This window comes from Leuciscus leuciscus (genome assembly GCF_965113295.1).
Source record: "Leuciscus leuciscus genome assembly, chromosome: 6".
Lineage (NCBI taxonomy): Eukaryota > Metazoa > Chordata > Actinopteri > Cypriniformes > Leuciscidae > Leuciscus > Leuciscus leuciscus.
In genome coordinates, this window is record NC_138730.1 from 19,917,266 (window position 1) to 19,944,275 (window position 27,010).

Sequence of the window (27,010 nt, forward strand, 5' to 3'; positions counted from 1 at the left end):
AAGTGTGATATTATAAAGACAACATGTTAATTTATGCACCTAGTCTTTATTTATACTGTACCAAAGATTATACAGAGTTTATTAAATTACCAAGATTATACCAAGATAAGAAAATTATGAAAATATTATATGGAGAGTATTTGCTAATTTTAAATGTATTTTAATATACTTATTTTAAATGCTTGGTTTATATACATACATAACATGTGTACACACACACACACACACACACACACACACACACATATGTATATATATCAACCCAATATGAAAAGTTATAGCGAAACCATTCCATTCAAATTTATTTGTATAGCACTTTTAATACAAAATTTTGTTCCAAAGTAACTAGCAGAAAATAGGGTAAAACAACACTTCCTAGGAACAATATAAACATTTATTTCTTCCAGTTAAATTATATTTTAAATAGTCAGCCCAAATCTATAATGGCTTGTTCAGTACATCCTGTTAGCCAAACACATGAGAACGAGTCTGTGGGTTGTAAGGACTCAACCTGCCTGTTTATTCAGGCTTAATATGAGCTGTGGGGCCATTATGCTTGGTTAATTTGCAGTCGATTGGAACAGCAGGTGGCCCACCATCAGAGCTCTTTGAGGGAATTCTGGGAAGGTCATGACTGGTGCCAGCCAGCTGGAGAAAAGCCAGAGGTTTTTATGGTTGCCATCAGTGCATTGGTTGTTGCCCTGCACTTTAGGACACTGTTGAATTAGCATTCAAATGAGACTGTTTTGAGAATTAAATTATGGCCTGTAGAATAGATATTTTCTGTTAGTTTAAAGCCCTGACATACTTCAAGTAAAAAGGCAATTTAGAAAAAAATTGTCAAAACAACGTTCGTTTGGAGTTTTGTTTCTGTGTTTCAAACCAGCTTGTCAGTGCAAACTTTGTGGAAAACTTCACGCTGGCTGTTAATCTTCATCCATCTGCCATTGGTCCATGACAGTCACATGTCTTCTTTGACATGGAAATCTTTCAGGTTCATTTCTTCACTATGTTCGTCATGGTCAAACACAAGTAAAAACATGAACACATTAGAGATTGGAGATTCCGGAAATTGAAGAACTTTGCAACACTGATTCTGTAAAGCTGATTTGAAGCTGATAAACGTGACTTGACTGGAGTGCCAAATTGCAGAGGTGGTGCAAACACATGCACATCCCGATGATGAGATGCCTGCTTAACATGCTCTTTTTTCACTTCTGTTATTGTTGTTGTGTGTTTGTTGTGCACATTTACTCCTCTAAACACCCTCTGAATGTTCACAAACAGTATACCATTGCACAGGTTTTTAAACTTCTGTTTACCCCTGAGTGAAGAATGAAGAAGAACTTTACAAATAGTACTGTTGTCATGATTCCTGTCTTGTGTGGCCAAGTTGTGTAGTCCTTCGTAGTTTTTCTTATTTATTAGTCCCTGATTGTTCCCAGGTGTGTCTTGTTTGCCAATCTCCCCTTGAGTGTATTTATACCCAAGTGTTTCTCATGTTCTTTGTCTGGTGTTGTCCTTTGTTGGATGTATGTTTAGTGATGCTCATTCGGTTCCCTGGTTCCCTGGTTCCCTGGTTCCCTGGTTCCCTGGCTCCCTGGTTCCCTGGTCCCCTGGTCCCCTGGTCCCCTGGTTCCCTGGTCCCCTGGTCCCCTGGTCCCCTGGTTCCCTGGTTCCCTGGTTCCCTTCATTTTGTTATTAAACTATTTCTGCATTTGGAACCAACTATTTTGTTTTTTGAGTTCACCCAGTGTTTCAACTGTATATTGGGACCTATGCTTATTTGAACTAGAGTGTTATAAAACTTATGTCCTGGTATATCAGCTGTTTTAGCTAACAGACTTCCTTCTCCCATCGGTTATGCCTTTCAGGACTTTCAGTTACCCTGAGGACTTTCATTAGTGGCTCTCAGTGTCATCGCTGTGTGTCCGGAGTCCCCCAAGACTGAATCAAGTTGAATACTTTAGCATATAAAGTGAAAGATATCTGTGTCTTTGGGAATGGGAATGAACTCAGCAATGAATGTTGATTGTATTTGTTAATACAATGAGCAGTCTCCAAATTTTTCAGTTTTATCTTGTTACAGTTGATGCTTCAAACTTATTTTGCCACGCAACTGCAGGATACCAATTAATTTGATGCTTAACCATGAAATAGAATTTGTACTAATAAATACATAAATATTCTATCATGGTAACTAAAGGGGCAATACATAAACAAACTGGAAAATTTGACATTGTATTTCTTTTAGTTTGATATATTTCATGAAAACTGCCATGCATATGTGACACTGGGCAACACTCAAGTTCATCATTGAGATCGGTTTCTCACTGGAGAAGCCGTTAAGAAGACAATTATTTACATAATGTTCTCTCTCTCTCAAAAAAAAAAAAAACTATATAAATGTATCAACCTTTGGACCAGTGACTGCCCTGCATTCATTTGCATGTGCCATTAATGAGTGATCTCATCAATAACTCTCCAGGCGGACTATTAAGCGATTCTCCATTTGATGGTCTAATTGAGTTTGCTGGATAAACAGTTTCATAATTGTCTGATGATTCAAAAGGACAGTTGGACTTAAGAGAACGCCTGCTGTGGTAATGATCTATTCCAGCTAAGCAATGAAGCACCTGATTTACATAGGCTAATCGTTTCTTTGATTGAAGCAATTTGGCCTGGCTGCCTAGTTCAGGAGTTTCCAGAATGAAATTTGGTTGTTTGGTATCTCAGTGTACCACGTAGTAAAATCTGCTAAAGGTCACAGCGGGGCAGCATTATACAGGGGAAATGGTTGTGAGGAGTTTGGTCATAGTTTAGCTATGATATCGTTTCAGTCATTAGTTTACATAGACCTTGCAGAATCTGCAAAATAATTGCATTTTTTTTATTCACTACTGGCTTGAATAGGCTATTTCAATTAATAGATGTTTACATATAGTCCACAAGACAAAAAAAAAAGCTGGATATAATGTGTTTTTAATATAATTTGAATTGAATTTTTGTTTAAAAAAAAAAAATCTGTTATTATTTTGTCTTGTGGACTTGTGAAATAGCTGTACAAAGTCAAATTAATTAATTAATTAAATAAACATGCAATTTGTTATGACTGCTTTTATTTTGTTAAAATTATTAACAGTTTGCAGATGCTGTAAATGTATGCAAACTTAAGACTTCCATTGTATGGTTTGCTCTGCAGAGTACCCATGTGTATGTATAATTTTTTTAAAACCCTTTAAAGTGCCCCTGTGGTGAAAATCAAGCTTTTAATGTTGTTTTATGTCTATATGGTGTTTTTAATATGCTTTAAGACAAACCATGTGCAAATTAATAAGTCAGCACCATTGCTGAGTATTTTCTCCTTAAAACTGCAGTGAGGCAAAGACAGTCTCAAATACGCGGTTGGAAATCGCTGTGGTTTCTGACGTCACAAATTGCCTTGTAACCAATCAGGGGTGCGTTTCCCAAAAGCATCGTTGGCCAACTATGATCGCAATTCCCATTGAACTCTATAGGTAACGACGGAACTTGCGACCATAGTTGGCTTTGGGAAACGCACCCCTGGTCAACGTGTGATCGTCAACGAGTGAATCTCTGAGCTGGTGTGAGTGAGTGAGTGGAGGCAGGGCTAATTTGCATATTCATAATACCGTAAACTAAATGAGGCAAGGGTGTAGAGTTACATTCAAGCTATTTTAAGGCATGAACAATTTTTTTTTTCAAGGAAAAAACTTTTAAATATGTAATTTTGGTGATCAAAGATGAGTTTTTAGGGATACAATTATTGACTACAGTGATAATCAGTGCAAGAAGTGCAGAAAATCAATGAAGGAAGTGCAGGCACCCTATACTAGAAGTAGATTTTAAAAAGGACATTCAAATGTCCCTGTCAAATATGATACACTAGGCTTCGTGTTAATGATTCATAATACAACTCTCTAATTTTTTAACCTTTGTTTTAGAAGGTTAACACTATTCAGTAATTCCTAGATAACTACAGTATGTGGAATTTCTGTAAAACACTTTGGCCATAACAATATTTCAAGAACAAAATGGTTTGGCAGTTTACAACAGAAGCCTGTGATTTGTACGATTAGAACAGCATGTGAAATCCTTCTCTCGAGCCAGCAGCTCCCTTTCTACAATTTCCTCTCAGGAAAAGGGGTGTTGGCGCCATCAGCATTCAGGCATTTCGACTGTACTCGGAGAGAAATGAGGGTCAAAGTTTAGCTCTCTACATTGCTACAATTCATGATTTGGCACCAATAAATGAGGTTTTCCTAGATGAGTTCTGTATACGCTATTGTCTTCGTTCCTCTTCTGTTTTGCAGTTGTGTTTTGGAAAATAGCACATTGTTCCTGGTGTGACGCCTCTGAGATGTTTTACTGCCAACGATAAATAATACACAATACATATTTAGAAATGCAGAAAAATGCAGCAGTAGAGGTTCCACTGGTGAACAAAAAAATTTATATTGAAAACCGCAGTCACTATGTGAGTTTTAAAATAAATATTATAATTATAAGAATATTAATTTGAAAAATGTAGGAGCCTCCAATTTTCCAGTATGTGTATATACAGTATGTATAATGGCATTTCTAATGTGAAGAATTAATATCAGACACAATTTTGATATTTGTCAGTTTTTACTAGCACAGCTTAGACAAAGTGATGTGAAAAGAGAGTAGTACTACAGTTGTAAAGTTGCAAGGAAGTAGCAACAGATCTTTTATTCCCTATCGAGATGTACATCCGAGACAGGGAATGTACGACAGGGACTTTGTTCTATCCATTGGTTGGTGAGAAGTGGCCTTTGCACTCAAAAACAAATGCGAGCTTGCTGTCAATTTCTGTTTACGTCACCAGAGAGAATTCTGTCCTTTTCACTGAAAGATCGAGTTATGACATTCTGATTAAACATTATCAAACGTTGGCAAAATAGATAGGGTGAATTTTTGTTTCATGCAAACAGTTATTGTTGCTTAACTCATACTCTTCACATATTACTTATAGCCAGTACACAGTATTTACTTTTCAATATGCTTTTCAATATACGCTTTCAACTAGCCTCTGCTTTGTTAATGGGAGGTCTGTTGTTATTTACTGCACTTGAATGAACATGTCCTCCATTGAGTCCTTGTTTCACCTTTTTCTTTGCTTTTGAAATCAACCACTGAACAGGCAAAATATAATAGACAGCTTTCTGCTTCCTCCATCTCGTATAGCCACAAGAAGCGGGCTGGATAATCGACATGCTGGTAAATCTATTCATGGCAGAGTCTCCGAGTGTGACTAATGCAACGCCTCTGTGCATTAGCTGCGAGCGTTAGAGACACGAGAAAGGCTGGAAGTAGATCAAAAAATAGATAATTGCGCCGTTTTCTTCATTGTTTATGTCTTGTAATATGGTGTTGCCTGCTTCGTGAAACATCTCAATATGAGATTGACGACATGGAAATGAATCCTTGCCAGTCTCAGCACTTAGCCTGCCATCACTTGGCCTCATGGCCTTGAGATGTTGTTTATACTGCTTAAATTAGCGCTCAAGCTATCCATTAGCAGACTGTTTTCCACTGATACTGAAAGATGTGTTGTTTAGATACTTTTATTTGTGGTGATCAGATTGTGGATCAGATTGTGGATCTTCTGAGCACAGATCAGACCAGGCCTTCTTCCTTTCAATATCCTTTTACATACATTGCGATATTCGAACGAATATTCACTCAATCATTTTCTTCCTGCAAGAGCGGCTGTAGCTTTAAGATCTCTTTGGTGCTTTTTATAATTTAGCTTGTTTGACATTTAAAACTCTCAGAATTATGTCATTTATGTTTGTATACTCCTGCTCTATTTCCAGAAGCAAGATGAATTAATTACTGTAACTTTTGTGCCATGCACGTGAAATAACTAAATGACAAAATGGTGTAGGTAGTGGAAATGATTGTTCACTTTCTCGCTGCTCCGCTTAGCCAAAGCGGCATGGCAATTGGTGTTAGTTGCCATGACAACATTCATTGTAAAGTGAGATGGCGAGAAAATAAATGAAGTATGTTTATGTTCAAGGGAATTAAGGAACAATTAAGCAACCAAAATAGTATACTAATTACTACAGCAATTTAATTATAAAAGATTCATTCACATTTCTTTTTGTTGTGCTCTTGACTGTGGGATCAAATCACGTCTCAGTGATTTTGAATGTATAAATACCTTCAATCTGAGACCACTTTGCCTGATTAGAAATGATAGAAAATCGCTTTATGTTGTATTTATTCTTAATCATAAAAATGTCTTTTTAAAATATCATGTCACATTAAAGAGAAAAATTTTAATAAAATTTCTCTATATGTTTTCAGTTAGCGTTTAGTCAGTAAGATAACAGAATGTTACCTTTTTTTCCAGATATTGACAACGTTGGTTGCTTGAATGAATTATTTGAGAGTTAGGACAGAATGCAAGCTTTTTAGTGAATAAATACATATAATTATTGTATGGCAGTATATGCATATAACACACTAGTCATATGGACATTATACAATCCAGGCTCATTGGGAAAAACTTGCCTGTGGTGAAATTTCTGCAACATGCTATTCTGTTGCTTTTTGCACATTTCGCTACACTTTCAAAGTGTCCAGTGGGTGGTGCTAAAAGGGCATACTGTTTTATCCTCCTAAACAGATTTAAGGAATCTGGTAACGTTTTATTATGCTAGTTGCTGTTCTGTAACCTATATCGTGGCAGTTTCTGTAATAAAATGTCCGGTTAGTGGCTCTAAAAGGTTAATGCTGCTTGCATTTGAAAAATGTACCACCTACAGTAAACCCTACCCTAAATCTATCCGATAGTGTTAACAAAACAACCATGAGATAAGAACACATTTGTTAAGCAACTATGCCCTTTTAGCTTACTAAATCTTTAAACTCTTATAGTGACTAATGTTTCACAGCACTCGTACCTGAACGCTCTGCATCAAAAGTGCAATGCTGTACCAGGTGAGCTACTGAGCAAGTTTACTACATTAGAAAAGCCATTGTGGTGGGAAGAGCAACGACAGACACAGTGGGTGTAACATCAGGCCTCGGAAAGGCATTTATTAACATAAAAATAAACATGAAATTTTCACTCACGGCTTGGCAGCGCGCAAATCCCTCCCCACTCCCCTCCTGGACACGTTCTCCCGTAGAGAGGTGCGCTCTGCATTTAAAGGCCCACTGAAGTGCCTTGAAACGCGCAGTATGTTGACGTAATTTCTGCTGAAACAGGGCGGGCGGAGCATATCGCAAAGCTCCTCCCCTTTTTAAAAAATGGAAATAGCGTTTCTTTTATGTCACAGCTCGGCGAGACCGTTGAGCTCGGTAAAGCAGCAGTTTCATCTTAATCTCTAACAGTTTCTCCTTCTAATCTCCTCCATATCGCTTTAAGGGCGCTTTCACACTAGCACTTTTGGTGCGCACCCGGGTTCGAATGACGTCAGTTCGGTTCGTTTGGATGATGTGAACGCTGTTTTCCGAACTCGGGTGCGCACCCGCGAACCGTACTCGAGTCCGCTTAAAAAGGTGGTCTGGGGTACGGTTCGCTTCTGATATGAACGCAATCGTACCAAATCGCGGAAGTGAACCGCTATTGATGACGCCATTGTATAATCTGGTGCGTGCCTGCGTGCGTGTGTGTTTAACAACTGTAAAAGGGTCTATATACACTTACCTTGACGAAAAGCGGGATTGACGCACTGCAAGCAGAGAGATGATTTCGAACAATCGAACTCGGGTTCGGAACAGGCAATCGAACCAAGTGTGAAAGCACCCTAAAATAGCATTCTGTGAAGAATTCAAATGGGTCTGATACGTTTTCTGGTGTGCACCAACTCGCGCATATGATCCGCTCTGTGTTGCCGACCGTGTCTCTGGACCAGAGCAGACTGTGTGTGCGCTGCGGTGATTCACGTGACACTAACGTGAAACCAGACTTCTTTCGCCCCAATGGAAAGCATATTTACACTGTCTGAATCATTCCCTATCCCCTATATAGTGTGTGTGTATATATATATCTCCCCTATGTGCCAACATGTGTGAACAAGTGACTGATTTTAGCCGCAGCTTCTATTTATAGTGTAGGGGGCGGGACACTTTAGATTCTAGCATTTGTTTGTACAGAAAATCTGATGAGAAGCTGAAGTGCAGAGTGATGTCATCAAAATCTTTGATCCATATTGGTGGAAGTGAGAGATTGTGAGTTTTAAATGCTTATATCTTCTAAATGGGAATGTTGTCATTGTTTTGGAGCACACTAGCTTATAGATAATGCTAACATATTCGTACTAAAAGCCAAAAAACGTCATGTTTTGATTTCATGTGGACTTTAACAGCAGCAGTGACGAGGCTCCTTTCCATTCAGGTGTGCCTCATCACTCACCGCCAGTCCTGGTTGTTACAGCGCCCCTCTCTCACACACCCACTGCAGTCGGGAACCTGATGAAGAGCGGCGATTTAAGTGATGGGGGTTTGGATGGTATTAAGGGGGAGGCAGCCGTTCTATCACACCATACATATGGAGCTTGTTATGTGATGCATGCGTAAAACTGTATAGGTTTACAAAATCATGCACTATAGTCATATTGTGCAAGTACCTGTGCAAATAAAATATTTATCAATAATCTGCCCCTATAATCATAATTTGTGTGAAAAGAAATTACAGTTGTGTGTGCTTTTACGGGCATTAGTGTTCATTTAACCTGGAAACTGCAGTGAATTATATGTATAGGTGTGTTTTAGGAGTTTTGCAGAATAGGATCACTTTTCCAGTAAGCATATGTTGGGACATAATGGTGTTTTATGGTCATTTTTTTTATCCTTTTCTTAGTTACAGTTTTAGGTGTTTTTACGTATTATGTTCTACACAATGAAGAAATTTATATGGGTTGAAAACAACATAAGGGTGAGTAAAAGATGACAGAATTGTCAATTATGGGTAAACTATCATGTCAATGAATAGTATTGGAAAGCCACGTATTTAGATAATAAAATATAATTGGCATTTCCCCTCATTACCTTTTGTCTGACAAAACAGCAGTTTTCTATTTCTTTTCGTAAGTGCATCATTGGTTCAGTGCGGAGGTGTAAGTCGGTTTTCTGATGAACAAAGCAGTCGTGGTGTCTCTCTCCCCACTTATTTAGACCTGAACTCACTGTCACTCATTATGTTGAAGATTTCAGCCTGCTCCTTTTACATTTCCATATGAATGTGATAAAATGGTAGTGGCGCAGACTTCTGTACAAAGAAAATGGGAAGGTGCGGTGTGACACGTCTAGAGGGAGATGGGAGATGTGCTAAATTAGGGCTCAGTGCTGGTAAAAGAGACTGTTGAATGCATGTGTTGCGTCTGGGGCGCTGTGGACCCGACACAAGCTCTGACCACTGAACAACTGATATTAAAGCAATGATCAGATTCTCATGTTCTGCTGCAAAGCAGATTGGTTAAAAGGATAGTTCACCCAGAAATGAAAATTGTCATCATATACTCATCCTTACATCATTCCAAACCTGTATGAGGAACATAAAATAAGATATTTAGTTATCTTCTTCCTATTTTTTTCACCGGTTTTCACTCTAAAAGTACTCTAGTGTTACTATGGTACTGAATGACCATACTTGTGACCGTACACAATGTAACTGTTGAATCTACCAAATAAAAAAGCTACGTGACACTAGCCGTTATTTATTGATTGTAAGAAAATAAAAAAATGTGTTTGTTTGCGACTGGATTATTTGATTAAAAGTAAAAAAAAAACAAATAATTCAGATGAAATCTTGGTGAGAGCCCTGTTAACTTATTGAGTCTCTAATGTGCTCAGTTGCTCCTTTAACACTTCCATCTGTACCTTCAGTGCATGTTCTCACTGGATGACCGATAGAAGACAAGATGTCATAACATGGACATTATCTGGGCAGCAGCCACCATTTTGACTTCAAAATTAGCATGCCATTTTGAAACTTAAACTAAAAACAAGTAAAGAAACAAAAAAATAACTCTTATGTTCACTCAACTCCCTTGTGAAAAGTGCCCCAAATTGCATTTATTGTGAACTTCTATTGTATTTTAAATGTAGCCTATAATTAGGCTATATATTTTTTTTTAAAAGAGACCCCTGCCCCTACTGTAAGTGGTTAAAAAACGAATCGCATTTAATATGTTAAAAATAATAAGCCTACATTTTCATTAAATTGCAAATCATGTTGCAAAGGTGTCAGAAAACATCATTCAGTTTGCATTCAAGTATATTGTTTCCATAGTATTTTAAAAAGTAGCCTATTCTAAAGTGTACTTCTTTGTCACAAGGGCTGTGATAAAAGATTGCGATTAAGCTTATATTCTGATTTATTAATTTATTTCATATGCTTAAAAGTTGTTCGTTTATACGATCTGGACATGAAAGCCACTGCATGACAAGAACCTCCAGCTGTAGTTCTGCAGCTGCGCAACGCCTCGCGCTACTTGACTGTTTGCTGTTCAGCGCGCGCTCAGCTCGAGACATATGCAGCGAGTCTAAATTAAGTGCGTTTAGTCTCTCTCTCTCTCTCTCTCTCTCTCTCTCTCTCTCTCTCTCTCTCTCTCTCTCCAACACGGAATGGGTTTCAGTGAGAGTAACGCTTTTTATTCCCTCTGAAGAGCGCCTGCATCAGTGTTTATATTTGCGTCTTCAGCATGACTTCGTCGGAATCCAGCGCGCCGGGAAAAGCGTATCAACAAGATCAGGTAGTGACAATAAAGTCAGAGAGCTTCTCTCTGGTGGTTCATGTGTATGGAAGAGTAGAGGGTAGAGATCGTGCTTTTGCATTCTGTTAGTTCTGTGCACGTTTTAAATGGCACGTTAACTGAGCATTGATTAGATTTTATATTGCATCCCATTATTTTAGTTGTTGTCGTGCCATTTAAAACAAAAGACTATAGTTCGTTATAGTAATTAGGTAGGCTAGTTATTTGGAGCAATGGCTGTTTTTAATGTATTTTAAATTAAATGAAGACTTGGTGAGCATAAGATACTTATTTTTAAATCCATTTTTATCATTATTTCAAACTTTTCACTGGTAGTGTAGGCCTATATTAGAAGAATATGGGTACAGGCTGTTGTTTGTAGAAATAATGATTAGAAATGGCAAAAAAGGATGTCTCTATCAATGATCTTCGTGCATTCAGCTTTCATACACATAAAATATCCTGCTGAATGTGTTACAAACTTGCAGAGCTGGTTGCATTTTACTTACTGTATATTTTAAAGTTTAATTACTTGATTTCCTGAACTTTGAAGACACACCCCTTCTGTGAGCAGTGCTCTGTTCTTCTGTACTTTTCTGTATTTCACTTCAGCTCTAGCTATAGAGTTTATGCTTGAAACTTGGCATTGGGTCCCGCAAGTATTGTTGGCTCTTACGATGACTTGTTTGTGATGTTCCTCATTTGTAAATCACTTTGAATAAATTTTTTTTTTTTACTTCAAAAGTTTATAAAAACCACCTTTTCCACGAACACATGAAAAAAGGGCTCTAAAACACTAAAGTGCATGTAATAGCCTACTAAACGTTAATTAAACAACATAAAGTTTAAAATAAAATGCCAAGAAATACAAAGAAGCTTTACTATTTATAATACAAGCAAATAATATGTGATCTGTCACACAGGGATATCTGGGACATTTTACTGCTTTTCAAGGAGGGGAATATTTTTTACTAACCAAAAAATGATAACACTAGAACAATATTTTACTGTATTGTCTTGTTGAAAATAATAAAGATTTGCACAATTAACTATATGGTAATTCATACTTTTTATTTACAAAAAAACAGCAACAATTTAATAGTATTTCACAGTACAATTACATGTATTGACCATTAAATCATAAATTTGATTAAAATCTGATTTTAACCTGATATAATTCCAGGTTGTATATTGATATGATATGAATAATTTCATTGATCATCCGAGCTGATTTATATAATAGAAAATAAAGATAAAGAGATACATTTCAATGTTTTCTTGTCATATCATGGGTGCCATTTATGTCTCTTCACTGCCTGAATATTTTATGGAGAATCTCATATTTTTCCATTACGTTAGATAAATGGCCACCTCAGGTGGCAGTCGAAAACCTCACACAACAGATGGCCAGCGCAAACACAACTCTTTATTTCACTTCATTGTCCCCGAGCGCAGTTATTGTGCCACCAGAAGCAAAGCATGGAAACCTGCAGCTCTCATCATTCAAATCAATTAAGCCAAACTACTGCATCTGTTGTGCTTTGATTACTTTCATGCTATTCATTAATAACTCATTCATCTGACCTTGTTACATTGTTCTCCAAACTTAACATGCTGCCATGCATGTGTTTCTCAACTTTAACTGAAGTCTTGTGCGATTTGTAGAATATTATACATGTTTTTTAATAAAATTAATCCGCACGAAGAAATGAAGATATTTAGAGCGAATTCTTATTCACCCTCTCGAGCTGCTTTTTGCATTTCAGCCCTAAGTAGGGCTTTCTGATGACAATGATTAGGGTTTAAGCAGTGGAAGAATTGCCTGCCTTAGAATAGCTTTTGATTCTGCTCAAAGGAGGGGCTATATTTGGAGTGGTGGCTGTGATAAAGTGGGTCTGATGGACGGGATTAATTGGGAATTGCGTTTGATGTTCGGAGCCCAGATGAAAAAGAACATCCCCCATGAAGTACAATTATGAGCAATCAGTTCAGGCTCAGCACTGACAGACGGGAGTGTGTTTTCACCTGCCCTTCAAAGAGTGCCTCTGTTAGAGCAATAACAGCCACGTGTTGGGAACAGCTCAGCTTTGGCAGGTCTTTGGATGGCGATTATCACTTTAATAATGGTCTTTATACGATGATGAAGTTCCAATCGAAGAACTTTGTTCTGTGATCATCAAAGAGATTTGATAGAGGCACAATCGTACTTAATATTCTGCTATTCATGCAGGCGTTTTTTTACTTTATTGGAGGATCTCATTTAAAGTTGTCTTCTTAATAACTTGTGCTTTTTTGCGGTCTGAAAAGGAGCTTAGATAAGAGCACTTTTATACGCCAGGTTGTGGGTTTATGTTAAACCTTGAGGATTTCAAATCTAGAGGATTGTGTGAGAATTGCTGTGAATTATGACCTTTAAATTGTTTGGTTGCGTGATATTTATTTCCATGACGATCAAAACACATTTCCCCTGCATCATTCTTATTATTTTTTTCAAAATTAATTCAAAATTCTTCACAATTTTTTCAAAACTTATTTCATAAATGTTTTACTACATATTGTATTGTAAAATAGAATACTGTGATATAAAATGGTTTAAAAAATGAAATCAAGATTACTTAAAGACAATTAACACTACTATGATGTATACATTATTTTATATAATTGATCATTTTGGGCATTACAGTAAATGAAAAGAGCGTTTTCTCAGCATTTGTCGGCATGAAAAAAATTTGCTAAATTTTCATGAAAATATTGTCACAAAATGCAGAACTCTCTTAATGATCTTAAAAATTCTTAATTTCCTTTCTTTTTCTCATTTCTTTCTTTTAAATTGTGTGGTGAGATATTACTAGAGAGTTATCATGCTTTTCACTTTAGAATATTGATCCAAATAATAAGTAATTCCTTCTGAAGGAAGTTACACTTGAGTCATTACTAGTGACCATGATAATTATTCACATTAATTATGAACCTGTATATAGTAGTTCTTACTAGTATGGGAGGTATGACAAAATAGTAGTTAATAATTAGCTAATAGTGAACTACCTCATTTAACTGAGCGCTATTACTTACTAATTCGTTAATCAGAGTTTCTTGTTAGTTAATAGTAGTTAGTAAAATTTTAATATTGCGTTACTCATTTGTTTCTGTGTTTCAAGTGTTACCCTTGAAAAAAAGTAATTTGATTACGTAACTCTCATTACTTGTAATGCGTTACCCCCGATATTCGCACACCTGTACCCCCTTTCCATATCTTCTCACTGCTATTTCAGCTTAATAATAATTTTTTTAACATGCTTTTTACATTTCGAAAATGTAAGTAGAAGGCCTGTGAGCTGAAACATATATATATATTTTTTTATTTTTTTTTATTTAACCTTTATTTAACCAGGTAGGTCAGTTGAGAACAAGTTCACATTTACAGCTGCGACCTGGCCAAGACAAAGCAAAACAGTGCGACAAAAACAACAACACAGAGTTACACATGGGAAATAAACAAACGTACAGTCAATAGCACAATAAAAAATCTATATACAGAGTGCAAGTGTAGTGCAAAATGCAGTTAGATTAGGAAGATAGGACAATAAATAGGCCATAGTGGTGAAATAAATTACAGATTAGCCTTAACACTGCATGATGGAATATGCAAATGATGATGTGCAAATAGAGATACTGGAGTGCAAAATGAGCGGAAGTAAAAAAATAAAAAGGGGATGAAATAGTGTGAGCTATTTACAGAAGGGCTGTATACAGGTGCAGTGATCGATAAGCAGCTTTGACAGCTGATGCTTAAAGTTAGTTAGGGAGATAGGAACCTCTAGCTTCAAGGATTTTTGCAATTCGTTCCAGTCATTGGCAGCAGAGAACTGGAAGGAATGGCGGCCAAAGGACGTGTTGGCTTTGGGGGTGGCCAGTGAAATATACCTGCTGGAGCGCGTGCTACGGCATATGTGTTATTCCTCTGTAAATATTGTCAAATAAAGCAACTAAAAAGGTTTTACATTTTGAGAGCAGATCGTAGCTGTATTTTGATGTATTTTTTTCATCCACCAGATGAAAATCGTGTGTGATTGTTTGAGACTAATAGTTAGTACACCTCTGCTCAACAGGATTTGAGGTGGCATGTCCCCATGTACAAACCGTGTGAGTTTGTGCATATCCCTAACTCTAGCTCATAGTTGCCTTAGCAAACAGCACTAATAATATTCCGTTAGGAGCTTTCATTCTCAACCATCTCAGTTTGAGCTATTTTTCTACCTCCCTCCATCATCTATGAGACAAATCACAACTTGTCTTCACTAGATGCTGTTTCTGCTGCCACAGGATGTAAATCTTGTTTTTAGACATTTGGTCAGTTCCTTTCAGCAATGTAGCAGATTGCTTCATGATTCATATTACTCCAAGTCATAAATGTGCTCTGATTTATTCAGTTCTGTTCTGCAACACTTCTGCAACAGTTCTGTTATTTGTTTCTTGTAGTGAGAAAAATTATATAAAAGTTAATATTAATCATATTTATTTATGTTTTAAAAAAAACTTTCTTATGCTTACCAAGGCTGCATTTATTTGACCAAAAATACAGTAAAAACTGTAATATTGAGAAATATATTTGTATTTTAATATATTTACAAATTTAGTTTATTCTTGTGATGGTAAAGCTGAATTTTCAGCATCATTACTCCAGTCTTCTGTGTCACATGATCTTTCAGAAATCATTCTAATTAGGGCTGGGTATCGATTCAGATGTTACAATTCGATTCGATTTCGATTCGCAAGCTCTAATTCGATTCGATTTCGATTCTCGATTCTCGATTCGATTTTCGATTTCGATTCTCGATTCGATTTTCGATTTCGATTCTCGATTCGATTTTTCCAATTTCGATTCTAAATTAATTTCGATTCGACTCACTCAATGAATATTAAATACAAATCCTATATTTATTAAAAAAAAGAAAAAGAAAAGAAAAAAAAGTGAACAAGTTTTCAAGTGTTTAATTAATAAAAAGAAATTAAGAGCTACAAACCTGTATATTAAACTCTTTTTATTTTAGGTACACTTGGGTACATTAAAACAGAACCCAACTCTATATTTCAAATGCATACAATGAATAGACAGGATTTTGATGCAAGATGAAAAATTTATGCTGAAAATTGGACAAGTCAGAACAGTCGCATGTCTTGATCAAACAGGTTAACAATCCTCACATAAACCCACATATAAAAACGTTGCATATAATATAATATGTGCCCTTCCTGTCTAACAGCTAGGCCATAGAAATTGAATAAAATTATCAAACAGTCTGTGTTGCATTAATTATAAATTATATATTGACTAATCAAAGTTACAAAAGTTCTTTATTCAAGAGCAGTGAGTGTTTTTCTCTGTTCTCTTTGTTCTTTGATTAACTTAAATGACAGAGATAATTAGTGGCTACAGTGTACTGTCCCTTTAAGACCAGCCGCTGTTGACAGAGACGCGGAACTCACACGCGGACTCATTCTCTCACGAGGCACAACTCTTCACGTTCGTCATAAGACTGCTCTTATGTTATAAAGATACTCGACAAAAATAAATTTTGGCATAATTGTGTGTGTTCTTCGTTCAAGCGTGAAAGATAATTCTATTCTGTGCTGTCTTGTGCGCACGCACGATATCATCGCAAGTTTTTCTGTCACAGTCACGACAGCATTTTGGCAGCATTTTGGTCATATAGCCTAATTGCGTATAGGCTTGTCATAGCGATTGCGATATGATTAAACGTGCAGCACTAATTGAGGTTATTTTATGATTTAGATAAAACTACCATACAATCTCACAGCATTAGCTATAAAATTGAGTTTGCAAGCCTATGAACAGTGGAGGAAAACTAATACATAAAGATGGAAAAAAATCGATTCTTGGCGTTTGAGAATCGATTTTGAATCGACCACATTTTAAAAAACGATTAATCGAAAAATCGATTTTTTTGCCCAGCCCTAATTCTAATATGATGATTTGATGCTCAGGAAACTTTTCTTATTATTATCAATGTTGAAAACAGCTGAGCTGATTATTTTTGTGGAAATTGTGTGGAAAAAGTTCAAAAGAACAGCATTTATTTGGAGCTTATGAAACATGATTAATGTCTTTATTGAAACTTTTGATTAATTTAATGCACCCTATTTAAAAACAACAACAACAAACAAACAACAACTGAACCTTAACTTTTGAATGGTGTGTGTATATTAATATACATTTTTTTTTGCAGACCTGTCATCTTGATTGAGATGATTATAATGGGTCTATTAAATATGGTCTCTTTTATGCATCATTTATCTGTTGGTGTTGATGTGCCAATCAACTATCCTGTCTATTTCACAGATGTAAAGTGTCCTTCACACACAGATGGCACTTAAGTGCTTTCCTCCACGAATGCTGTTGCTGTCAGATTTGACACGACGGAAGATAAAAGGTGATCATGTTATTGCAGGCTAAATATATGGTGTTGTCAGAAGAGAGCGTCGGAGATATTGTTTCAGATGCCTCGTGCATCTTCGCTCGCTGATGTTTTTATAATAAAATGGAGTGCTTTCTGTCAGAACGGAGAAACGTAAGATTATTAACAGTGAAAGCATTTATAAATTGGTGGGAAAGTGATATCCCATTATGACATAACAATATGTCACTTGATGACCTCGGGGAAATGAAGTGAAACATGCCTGGCGGGTGTTGAGACAAAGATTGGCCTATGATTTCTGCATTCATATGAATCATACTCTGTGATAAAGTGGAACTGTGCTGCTTTACGTGTGAGTGCTGTAACAATAGCTTTCATTTGTCCTCCATCATTTCATGTTTTCTCTTTTGTTGTTTCCTAGTTTGCCCATTAGGTGTATTTATATTACTTAAAATGATTGTAGGATCATGTTAGCTTTTTTTTCTGCAGTACATTACACTGAAATATCATCAGCACCTCCCACCAGCTGAAAAATATTGCTCATTTATTTGTTTACTTTCCTTTGTGAAAAGGGTACGTCAAGTGATTTACAATCACATGCACAGCGATGTTATAAAAAAACTCATTATGAATTATGAAAGAACTCAACGTGGGAGCTTAAATATCTTGGTGCTATCTTTTTATCCTTCAAAAAACAAGTAAATACTCCTGTGGACAGATAAATATAAATCTGGTGGCAGAACAGGTATTATTGTTGTACATGTTATAAAAGCTAATCTTTTATTATTATTATCATCAGCAATTTTTTTACTTAATATCATTCATTCCACTTATTTTGTATTTAAGGGATATAGTTCATCCAAAAAAAGCCAATTCTTGTCAAGGAAGCAGGTGATTTGGTTTCTGTTCCGGTGCTCGAGTTCATCAACTCATGATTCTGTGATTCATTGGGAGTGATTCTCATTAAAGGGAAAATTATCTATTAATAATGTCTGTAATTTCACTCTATTTCTCAGAAAAGTCACCATATGGCTTCAGAAGACTTTGAAAATAGTGCATGGGACATACTACTTTTAGAGACTACTTTTATGGTTTGTCTTTTGTTTCATTCTGTTTTACGTTTTGTCTTGTTCTGTTCTGTTTGGACATATATGGTCTACACTGTCTGTAGGCTATATATAAAAAATAGCTTCATGAAAATCCTTTAAAATTTTCCTTTTATATTCCATGAAAAAATAATACCATATGGCTGTAAGAAAGACATGATGAGGGTGAGTAAATAATGACAGGATTTGTATTACTGTCCATATAAAATTTCATACTTGAGTTTGTTTTTGAGCATCTTAGCATGTCGGCCTCAATATGATGAAGAGATCTCTGACCGGTTACAATGTGAAAAGCTTCTCAATGGTTGCTCATGGTTAGGAATGTGTTGTGGTTTGTTCACTGGTCATTTAAAATGTTGGAGAATGTCCGGGAATCAGACAATGAATAGGCCTACTGCTTCCTCAGTTGCAGCAAAACTTTTAATTCAGGTTGTAGGGTACAAGAAACAAATCTAGAACATCTCTCATGGTTACTATAATGATACAAACAAATTCTAGGTGAGCTAACAGATAAATGATGGATGACAGAAAGCTTATATTGCTGCAAGCACTGGTGTTTGTCTTCTGCCTAAAATAAAACACTCAGCTGCTGCAAAGGTCATCCCAAAATCAATAACATTTCAATTACAAGCAAACAAGTCTGTGGCATATTATGCCCTGCAGTAGATTTCTTGTGAGATCTCATTTTGATGTTTTCTCGAAGGTCTATATATCAAAATATCAAACCAAGCGTCATTTATTTTAAAGATAGCACAAGAACATTTTTCAAGCAAACCATTTATTAGGTTTAAAATGATAACACAATAGATAAACTGTTCAAAATGTGTTGTGAAATGTTAGAGGATCTCGTTCATAGTTAATGTGATGAACTAGACCTGTGGTTGGGTCTCACTTGGGAGCCCCAATCACCTCTGATCTGTAGAAAAATGGCAAATGGAATTTGCATGCTAAGCCACTTCCCCGTACATACGGGTAAATAAGATGGCGACACGCATCCACTCATTCAGTTTTATGCTGAGGAGCCGAGATGCTTTTCATTCAGTGGGGTGGTTCAGGGTTGTGGCAGGAAGGACATAACGTCTTGTTCCCTCCGTTCCCTTTACATCAGTTACGAAGACGTTCCCTATCTGTCAGTCATGTTCACCGTTAAGTTCGAAGACTGACAAATGGAGTCCCTATAGAAAAGAGTCACACCCAGTAACTTAAAGGTGACATGTTATGCCCCTTTTCACAAGATGTAATATAAATCTATGGTGTCCGCAGAATGTGTCTTTGAAATACCCTCAAAATACCCCCAGATCATTTATTATATCTTGTCAAATTTGCCCCTTTTTGTGTGTGTCCCTTTAAATGCAAATGAGCTGCTGCTCCCCGCTCCGAAGAGGGCCGATCCTTTACATGAGCTTCGGATATTCCGGCAATAACAAAACAAGCCAATAATCTCTCTCATCCAAAATCTCATAAATAACCAGTAGCGGAGTGCAGCCTTGCAGAGAGACTCAGGAAGAGTTTGCAACTTTTAGATGCACCTGGACGTTTCTGAATGGTTAGGGGATATATGCATGTAGTTACATTGATTTATCTCATCGACTTGTATGTACCGTCATGTTTAACTTTTATACAAGTTGACACAGTTCCCTGAGGTCTTTATAAGACAGCTGTGACATTTTTTTGGTCAAATAGTATTCTGTGCTCGTCTGTGCAGCAAAGACAGAACAGTTTGCATGTTTTACTCGAACTTTTGCCATTGCGTTAGAACTGTTACACTGTTGTCGCTTGCGAAAACCAAATGTCGGACTCGGCACGGTGGGTGGAAACGTTCAGATCAAGGGGCGGTAATATTATAATAAGATCCCCTTCCTACGTCAGAAGAGGAGCAAAATCTGATCGGCTTATTTTTTGTCATTCTTGCTGAGAAGGCTTACCAAAACAAAGTAACTGGATTGTCACTTTTCATCCGATTATATCACTTAAACACGGAAAAAGTCAGATTTTCTTGTCCTCTTTAAACTGAAGGGGGAAAAAAACTCATAACTCTTTCCAATGACACTCAAGGTCAAATATCAATTTACACAAATTGAGGTTGTAATCCAAGAACAGAGAGTCAAATATAAGAGAGAGAAAAAATACGAAAGAAAAGCTCTACAGTCTAGTGGTCACTACGTCATAACGTCAGTCCCATCAAAAAATAACATGTATAAAACCATTTTTTTTTTTTCTATTTATATTAAATTTATTTAATTTCAGCTTTACTAAAAGCTGAAAACAATTTTAGTTAACACTTATAGCATTTGTAATTGTATAGTTTTTTTTTTTTTTTTTTTTTACTATACTTTATAATTACTGGTTAAAAAAATCTTCCTCCATCATCTTAACATAACAGCTTATTTGGCAAAACCCAGCATTTTGACTCCTTGAGGCCGACAGAAGGGGTTGCTGGTAATAGGTGAGATTACAGAAGAGAAGGGCAGCTTTAATTAGCACCTCCTAATTAAACGACTGATCTGCTCTCACCATTACAACGGCAGATCAGTGAAGCACAAACACAGTAGCACATCAACAGTACAACAGAGTGCCTGATGCAGATGCCCTTAAGGTTAATAAATAGATTTTAATGCGTGGGTGGAACATCACAGATGCCGTATCATTTAACAGCTGCTGTGCACAGACAGGATGTAATATACAACACAATGATGCTTCCTCTTTAGTGTATGGACGCTCCATATACTTCTGCTCCAAACATGGAAATTGTGATATTTTCCATGCACAATCGAGAGGGATTGTGTCTGTTCAATTATAAGTTCAAAAGCTCTCAGTCGCCTCTTCAGTCTGAACTATATCACAGACAGAGACCTGGCCTATTATTGTGTCACATGTCCTGCTGTGGCATCTCTTTCAAAGGACCCTCTGACCCCTGTGTCAATGGGCTAATTGCACCTATTGGACTTATTTGTGTCTCCACAGAAGATCCTCCAATTTTCCAGCAGGATGTTGTTTCATTTGAATGACATCAGACGGCTGTCTGACCGGTTAGCCCTGAATCTGATCCTCTGACTGCATGCATTCTTAATTTAGAACTTAACATTGATTATATATTAATGGCTTGACATAGATTCATCCTTGATGTGTATGGAGACTGTTTCATATTGCTGATGTGGAACAATCACTTGAGCTAAAAGCCACCCAATGACCGATTAAAACTGGCCCAGTTAACTTTTAAATATTACACTCTCAAAACCATAACACAGATTTTAGATTAATATGCATTTTCGGATTTCCTTAAAGGGGATGTCTAATGCTATTTCATGCATTCTGACTTATTTACACTGTTAAAGAGTTGGATTCTCAAATTTTAAAACAAGTTGGACGTATGGAGTATTTCTGTGCCAAATACACTCCTTCAAGATTCGTATACGTTTCGGAAAGTTTTTTTTCCGAGTATGTAAACTTATTATGTAAGTAATACGAATCTTGAAGGAGTGTATTTAGCACAGAAATACTCAGTTATACGTCCAACCAGAGCGAGAGCAAGAGTGCGCCCATCAACGTGCAAGTGCGCGTTACGGAAGCCTTTGGAAAGACTCAGTACAGCGTATCTGTCTTTTGTGATAAATAAAACGAAAGACTCTTTTCAAAGATATATGAAGGATGCAATACTATTCTATAGGTACTCAAGATTAACATGAGATTGGCAGAAACTGTTATGTCCCCTTTAAATTTGTAGCCATGTCATACTCTATATTGTTAATGGCAGAATTAATTTTTTGTTGCAAAAATGTATTATAATTGAAAAAAAGGTAACCTGACCTGTGTTATTGTTAACTAAAACTAAATCAAAAACGATTTAAAATTATTTGTATTAATTGAAATCAAATCAAATATAAATATTAGATGAAAAGACTTAAAGATTTAAACTTAAAAAATATATTAGTAAAATAAATGTTGTCTAGGCAAATAGTTGAAGTACTAAAATTACACACACAAAAATGAAAAGCAAAAAAAAAAAAAAAAAAACTTATAAGAAAATTCCCAAAACTTACACAAATATTAATTCTTAAATATATAATCAAAATATATTAATACATAATATAATATAATGTAAATAATTTTAAGATAACACTGAGCCTTACAAACTCTAATGAATAGAGTCCCTGGTGGGTCACAACTCAAAAATGGGTCTAATGCCAACCCAATTCAAATCTGCTTCGTTTTTTTGTAGTCCGGTCAAGAACAACTCATGATATACAGTTAAAAACCTGATTCAGTGACATTTGTAGGTGGTTTGAAATCGGATTAAAATCTGATTTATGTTAGTACTTTATGTTTCTGAATGGTTGTGTGTTTTTTTTTTTTTTTTTTTTTTTTTTTTTACGACAGGTTATGTCAAGCGTTGTGACTACGTTTCAGATGGCATAAATGTTTGTTCCAAACAGAATTTCCAGTAAGAATGACATTTAAAGTGAGTTCCAAGTGACCAGTATTTTTTTAGTCCTCCTCTTTTCAGCTCTCTGATACTCCAGCTTTGCCAGTCACCAGCATAAAGTATATTTTGCATGCTGGTGGTCCATCAGCTAGACCAGCGCTACACCAGCTCTAACTAAAGTATCATAAACCAGCCTGGACCAACAATTCATGCTGTGTTATGCTGGATTTTTTTAGCAGGGAGGCAAAGTCTTTGAAGGGAATAGGATGGACGATCACTACTGTATGAAACACAACCACATGAATAGAATACATAATATATTTCTAATTCAAAATCTGGATGCTGAAGCAAAAGCAGTTGAATCTATGTTTTACAAGCACCCTTTAGATTAGATTGAATCCAACAGCATTGGTGAGTAATTTTCCTCTGATTCAGCTGTGCTGTGTCCCTACAAGGACACTTAGGAAATCCCATCCGATAAGGCTTAAAAGATCCACCTGTCCTGCTGGGCGGTGACAGTTTGTATTTCAGTGAAGCATCAGTAGATTGACATCACTGATGCCAGTCGTCGTTCTATCCAGCTTTGTCACTGCGGCGATCACTCTCACTCTCCTTTGCCCATTGTCATCTCTTTCCCTGGTTCCCCTGGAAACAAGAGATCAGGAAAGATACATTTCATCCTTCATGACGAGTTTCTGTCCTTGTTCTTCTGAGGGAGCAAAAACAAAACCTTCATACTGAGGAATACCGAACCATGGATGAGGTTTGTAATGTTTTATCCTTATAGCAAGAGTAACTAAACCTTGTTTTTTTTTTACCCTTGTGTACTAGAAAACTGGGCTTGAGAAGTTTTTAATAGGCGTATGTTTCATGGAAAACCCACAGGGAATAAACTTCATCTCAGACTGTCAGAGGTTCTGTAATCTCACATAAGGTGAGGCTTTGCGTTCAATCGAAAGGTCAGAAGTTGAGATTGTAGTTCAGAAGTACAGAGATACAATCTTGATTTTCATTTGGAGAATTTTTCAGAAACCTCTTCCTTTCACACGGATCCCTGTGGAAATCTTCTTAATGCAGGCGCAGTCTCTTGCTGAGCCCCTAAGAACTAAATCCCTCTTGCTGTACAAGATGAGAATGTTTTCATCTGTTTTGCGTCTGTGCTTTGTTGGACAATTGCATTCGCACTCATGGGACAACACAGATTTCTGTGTTTGTCAAATAGACAAACAAGCTACTACAAAAGGGATTATTTTGAAAACTCAAAAGTTTGAAAGCCCTTGATGATTTATTGTAGGTTGAGTGTACGGTAAGCGTAAACTTGTTAGTCAGAAATGTTTGTATGCATTTGATTGTTGCTTTGTTTGGTTATTTTTAACAATGCAGAGTTCTTCAATTTACACTACAAAATCACTATTATAGCAGAAGTTTTATTTGATTTTGTTGTCTTAACTGAACAAAGCAGTTTAGCATCGCCCTCTGCAAACATTTATATTATATTTAATATAGATATAATTGTATTATATATGATATATAATAAATATAAAATATATTGAATTATATATTACACTTAAATAAATATATAACACAAATTGTTTGATAAATTATATATCATATTTAAGTTTTTCATTTCCAGAAATAAAGCTATTTGCAGTATATAATTTTTTTACTTTGTTCAGCACAAACGGTCACAAAATTAGTGCTGATCCCCCTGGATAATGAAATGACAGCATGCAGTAACTGGGAATATCACGTCTCGTCGGTTTACTGCCAGTTTTCAGTGGTTTTTAATTGCTTCAGGGAAACAGTGTTGACGTTTGTGAATCTTTATTTAACAATCACTGGACAACATTAAAACGTACACTTCTCAATGACAGTAATGCATTTGAAATGTTAAAATGTGATCCCACTGGTCAGTATAAGAAAATTGTTAGAAGTTATTTACAGTCATTAGAGAAACGAGAAGTGATAGATTGCAAATTATATTTTCGCCTTTATCCCAGAGAAACCACAACTTGTAATGGATTGCCAAAAATACATAAGTGGATGTGCGATGGGTTCTCCGGTATCATCGATAATGGCTAACCTGGAAGAGGTAGAGAGAAAAGAGTTGGTCACTTACATGGGGGAGGTCCCGAGCCATTGGTTCAGATATGTGAGATGATATGTGGGTGAAGATCAAGAGACAGGATATATCTTCATTATCCAAGCAGATCAATTCAGTGGATTTAAACTTCAAGTTCTCTGGGTGTGATTTGCATCTTGCAATATCGAGCAGAGAGTATACCCATATATACTGAAGCTGGAGGACAAGAAAATAACTACATTAAATATGCACTGAAGGAATGTGGAAAAAGGAAGGAGAAACAATCAAGAGAGAAGGTGTGTTACAGTAGTGTCTGTAAAAACCATGTGGTCATCCTCTATGTGGCTGAAGTATCTGAAAAGTTCAGAAGGGTTTTTTCCAAGCATTAAATCCCTGTGTATTTTAAAACAATGACTACATTAAGACAACGTTTGGTTCGGATTCCCAAACACCTTTAAAGTAATATAGTATATGCAGTTAAGTGCATTGGGCATTTTGTCGGTTACATTGTTATGCCAGTGACACACTGATTTATTCCGGAACGAACCAAGTGACTGCCCTTATAAATTTGCGAGTCATTGAATCATTCACTCAACTGATTCACATTTAGTGATTCAGTAAATATATTTAGATTCAAACAGTTGTTGAAATGTGTTTTTACTCCCAGTTTTTAATCTTTGATGATTGCCTTTACCTTGTACACAAACAGAATAACCAGAGCTACATTTGCGATGGCTCTTTTCTTAGAAAATTATTCAGTCACACTCACTTCACTTGTTTAGGCAAAGTCACATGGCTTTTTTCGATGCGCATCAATAAATGTATTTGTTAAATTAGTTTGGACTGAGGATGAAGTTTTGAGCTCTGAAAGTTACAGTTGAACATCAAAAATGTGGTTATTCAAAATATGACCCATTTTTAAGATGCCTGCTACCTCATATAAATCACAGGTGTAGTGCAGAAATAACCTTAAACCACACCATTCATTAAGACCTGTGGCTGGTTACATAAACAGCTAAGACTAGTCTTAAAAGTTAGTTCTTCTAACTTTTTTCTTCAAGACTGGACATATCTTTTTGTCTGCGACATAAAAAGGAAGTTTGGTCTAATTTGAATCTGAAACGAATGATTAGCCCTAACTTACTGCTAGTTGGTCAGTCTTAAGTAGGGTTGCCAACTGTCCCGAATTAGCCAGGACGTCCCGTATTTTGGGTCTAATTTATTTGTCCCGTACGGGACCTCCCTTGTCCCGATTAAATAGACTGCTACACTGATCTAACCACTGACTGATACAACAGCAACATGACACTTGAGAATGATCATGACACCGCATCATCCAATCACAGCCCACACTCATGCGCATCAGACCATACGAATAACAAAATCTAAATTGAGATTTAATTATTCTTTTGGGGAAAATTGTTTGATTTGCGAACAGAATCCTGCACTCTGGTCGCTCCCGGTTCGATCCTGACTCGCGCTAACGGCAAACGGCCGTTCCAAATCTTCCTGAGGGAAAAGTATGCTAGCCTATTACTTTCTTTAATTTCTTTTAAATAGTGTGTAATGTTACAAAAGCTTTCTATTTCAGATAAATGCTATTATTTTGAACTATGGTTTGTGTGTAGGCCTAATGTGACTTTTTTGTGTGACCTTAAAATTCGTTTTAGAATTGAATTGTACATAAATAGGTTAAGCAAAACAAATGTGTTTATATCTGAGAAAATGTTAAACACATACAAACCTGTGGCCAGTTGCATAAACTGTTAAGACTAGTCTTACAAGTTAGTCATCCAATTTTATTCTTTAAAACTGTTAATCATTTTTTTAGGTCAGTAACATAAAAACATAGATTGGTCTAATTTGACACCGAACAGTAAGACTGATTACTCCTAACTAACTTCTGTTTGATCATACTAGTTCTTAAGACACAGTCTTAACATAATGGCTATGTTTATGCAACTGGCCCCTGAAATGACATACTGTGTGATACAGTAGCTACAAATATTTTGAGTGTCCCTTATTTTCCTGTAAAGAACCACGATTGTCCCGCATTTTTCTTTTCTGAAGTTGGCAACCCTAGTCTTAAGGCAGTCTTAATTCAGTGGCTATGTTTATGTAACTGGCCCCTGTTTATTCCTTTTGGATGCCTTTCTTTAATAGGATGAGTGGTAATGGATTCCATGCCATTATGTATTTAATTTCCC

The 27,010-nt window shown here is 36.3% G+C and overlaps 1 protein-coding gene across 12 annotated transcripts in view; it reads left to right on the forward strand.

The window, feature by feature from the left end:
* Window positions 1-27,010, forward strand: part of dpp6b (dipeptidyl-peptidase 6b) — a 149,870-nt gene that overhangs the window by 75,582 nt on the left and 47,278 nt on the right. For 2 of the 12 annotated variants that reach the window (XM_082171951.1, XM_082171942.1), the window contains exon 1: window positions 10,598-10,754. The exons of 8 other annotated variants lie outside the window; for them this stretch is intronic. In XM_082171951.1, coding sequence (XP_082028077.1) covers window positions 10,704-10,754 — 51 coding nt within the window. In that variant the 5' untranslated portion in view covers window positions 10,598-10,703. Of the gene's footprint in view, window positions 1-10,597; window positions 10,755-23,459; window positions 23,484-27,010 lie in introns of those variants that run through there. 2 more of the 12 variants (XM_082171943.1, XM_082171944.1) reach the window with 1 other exon arrangement.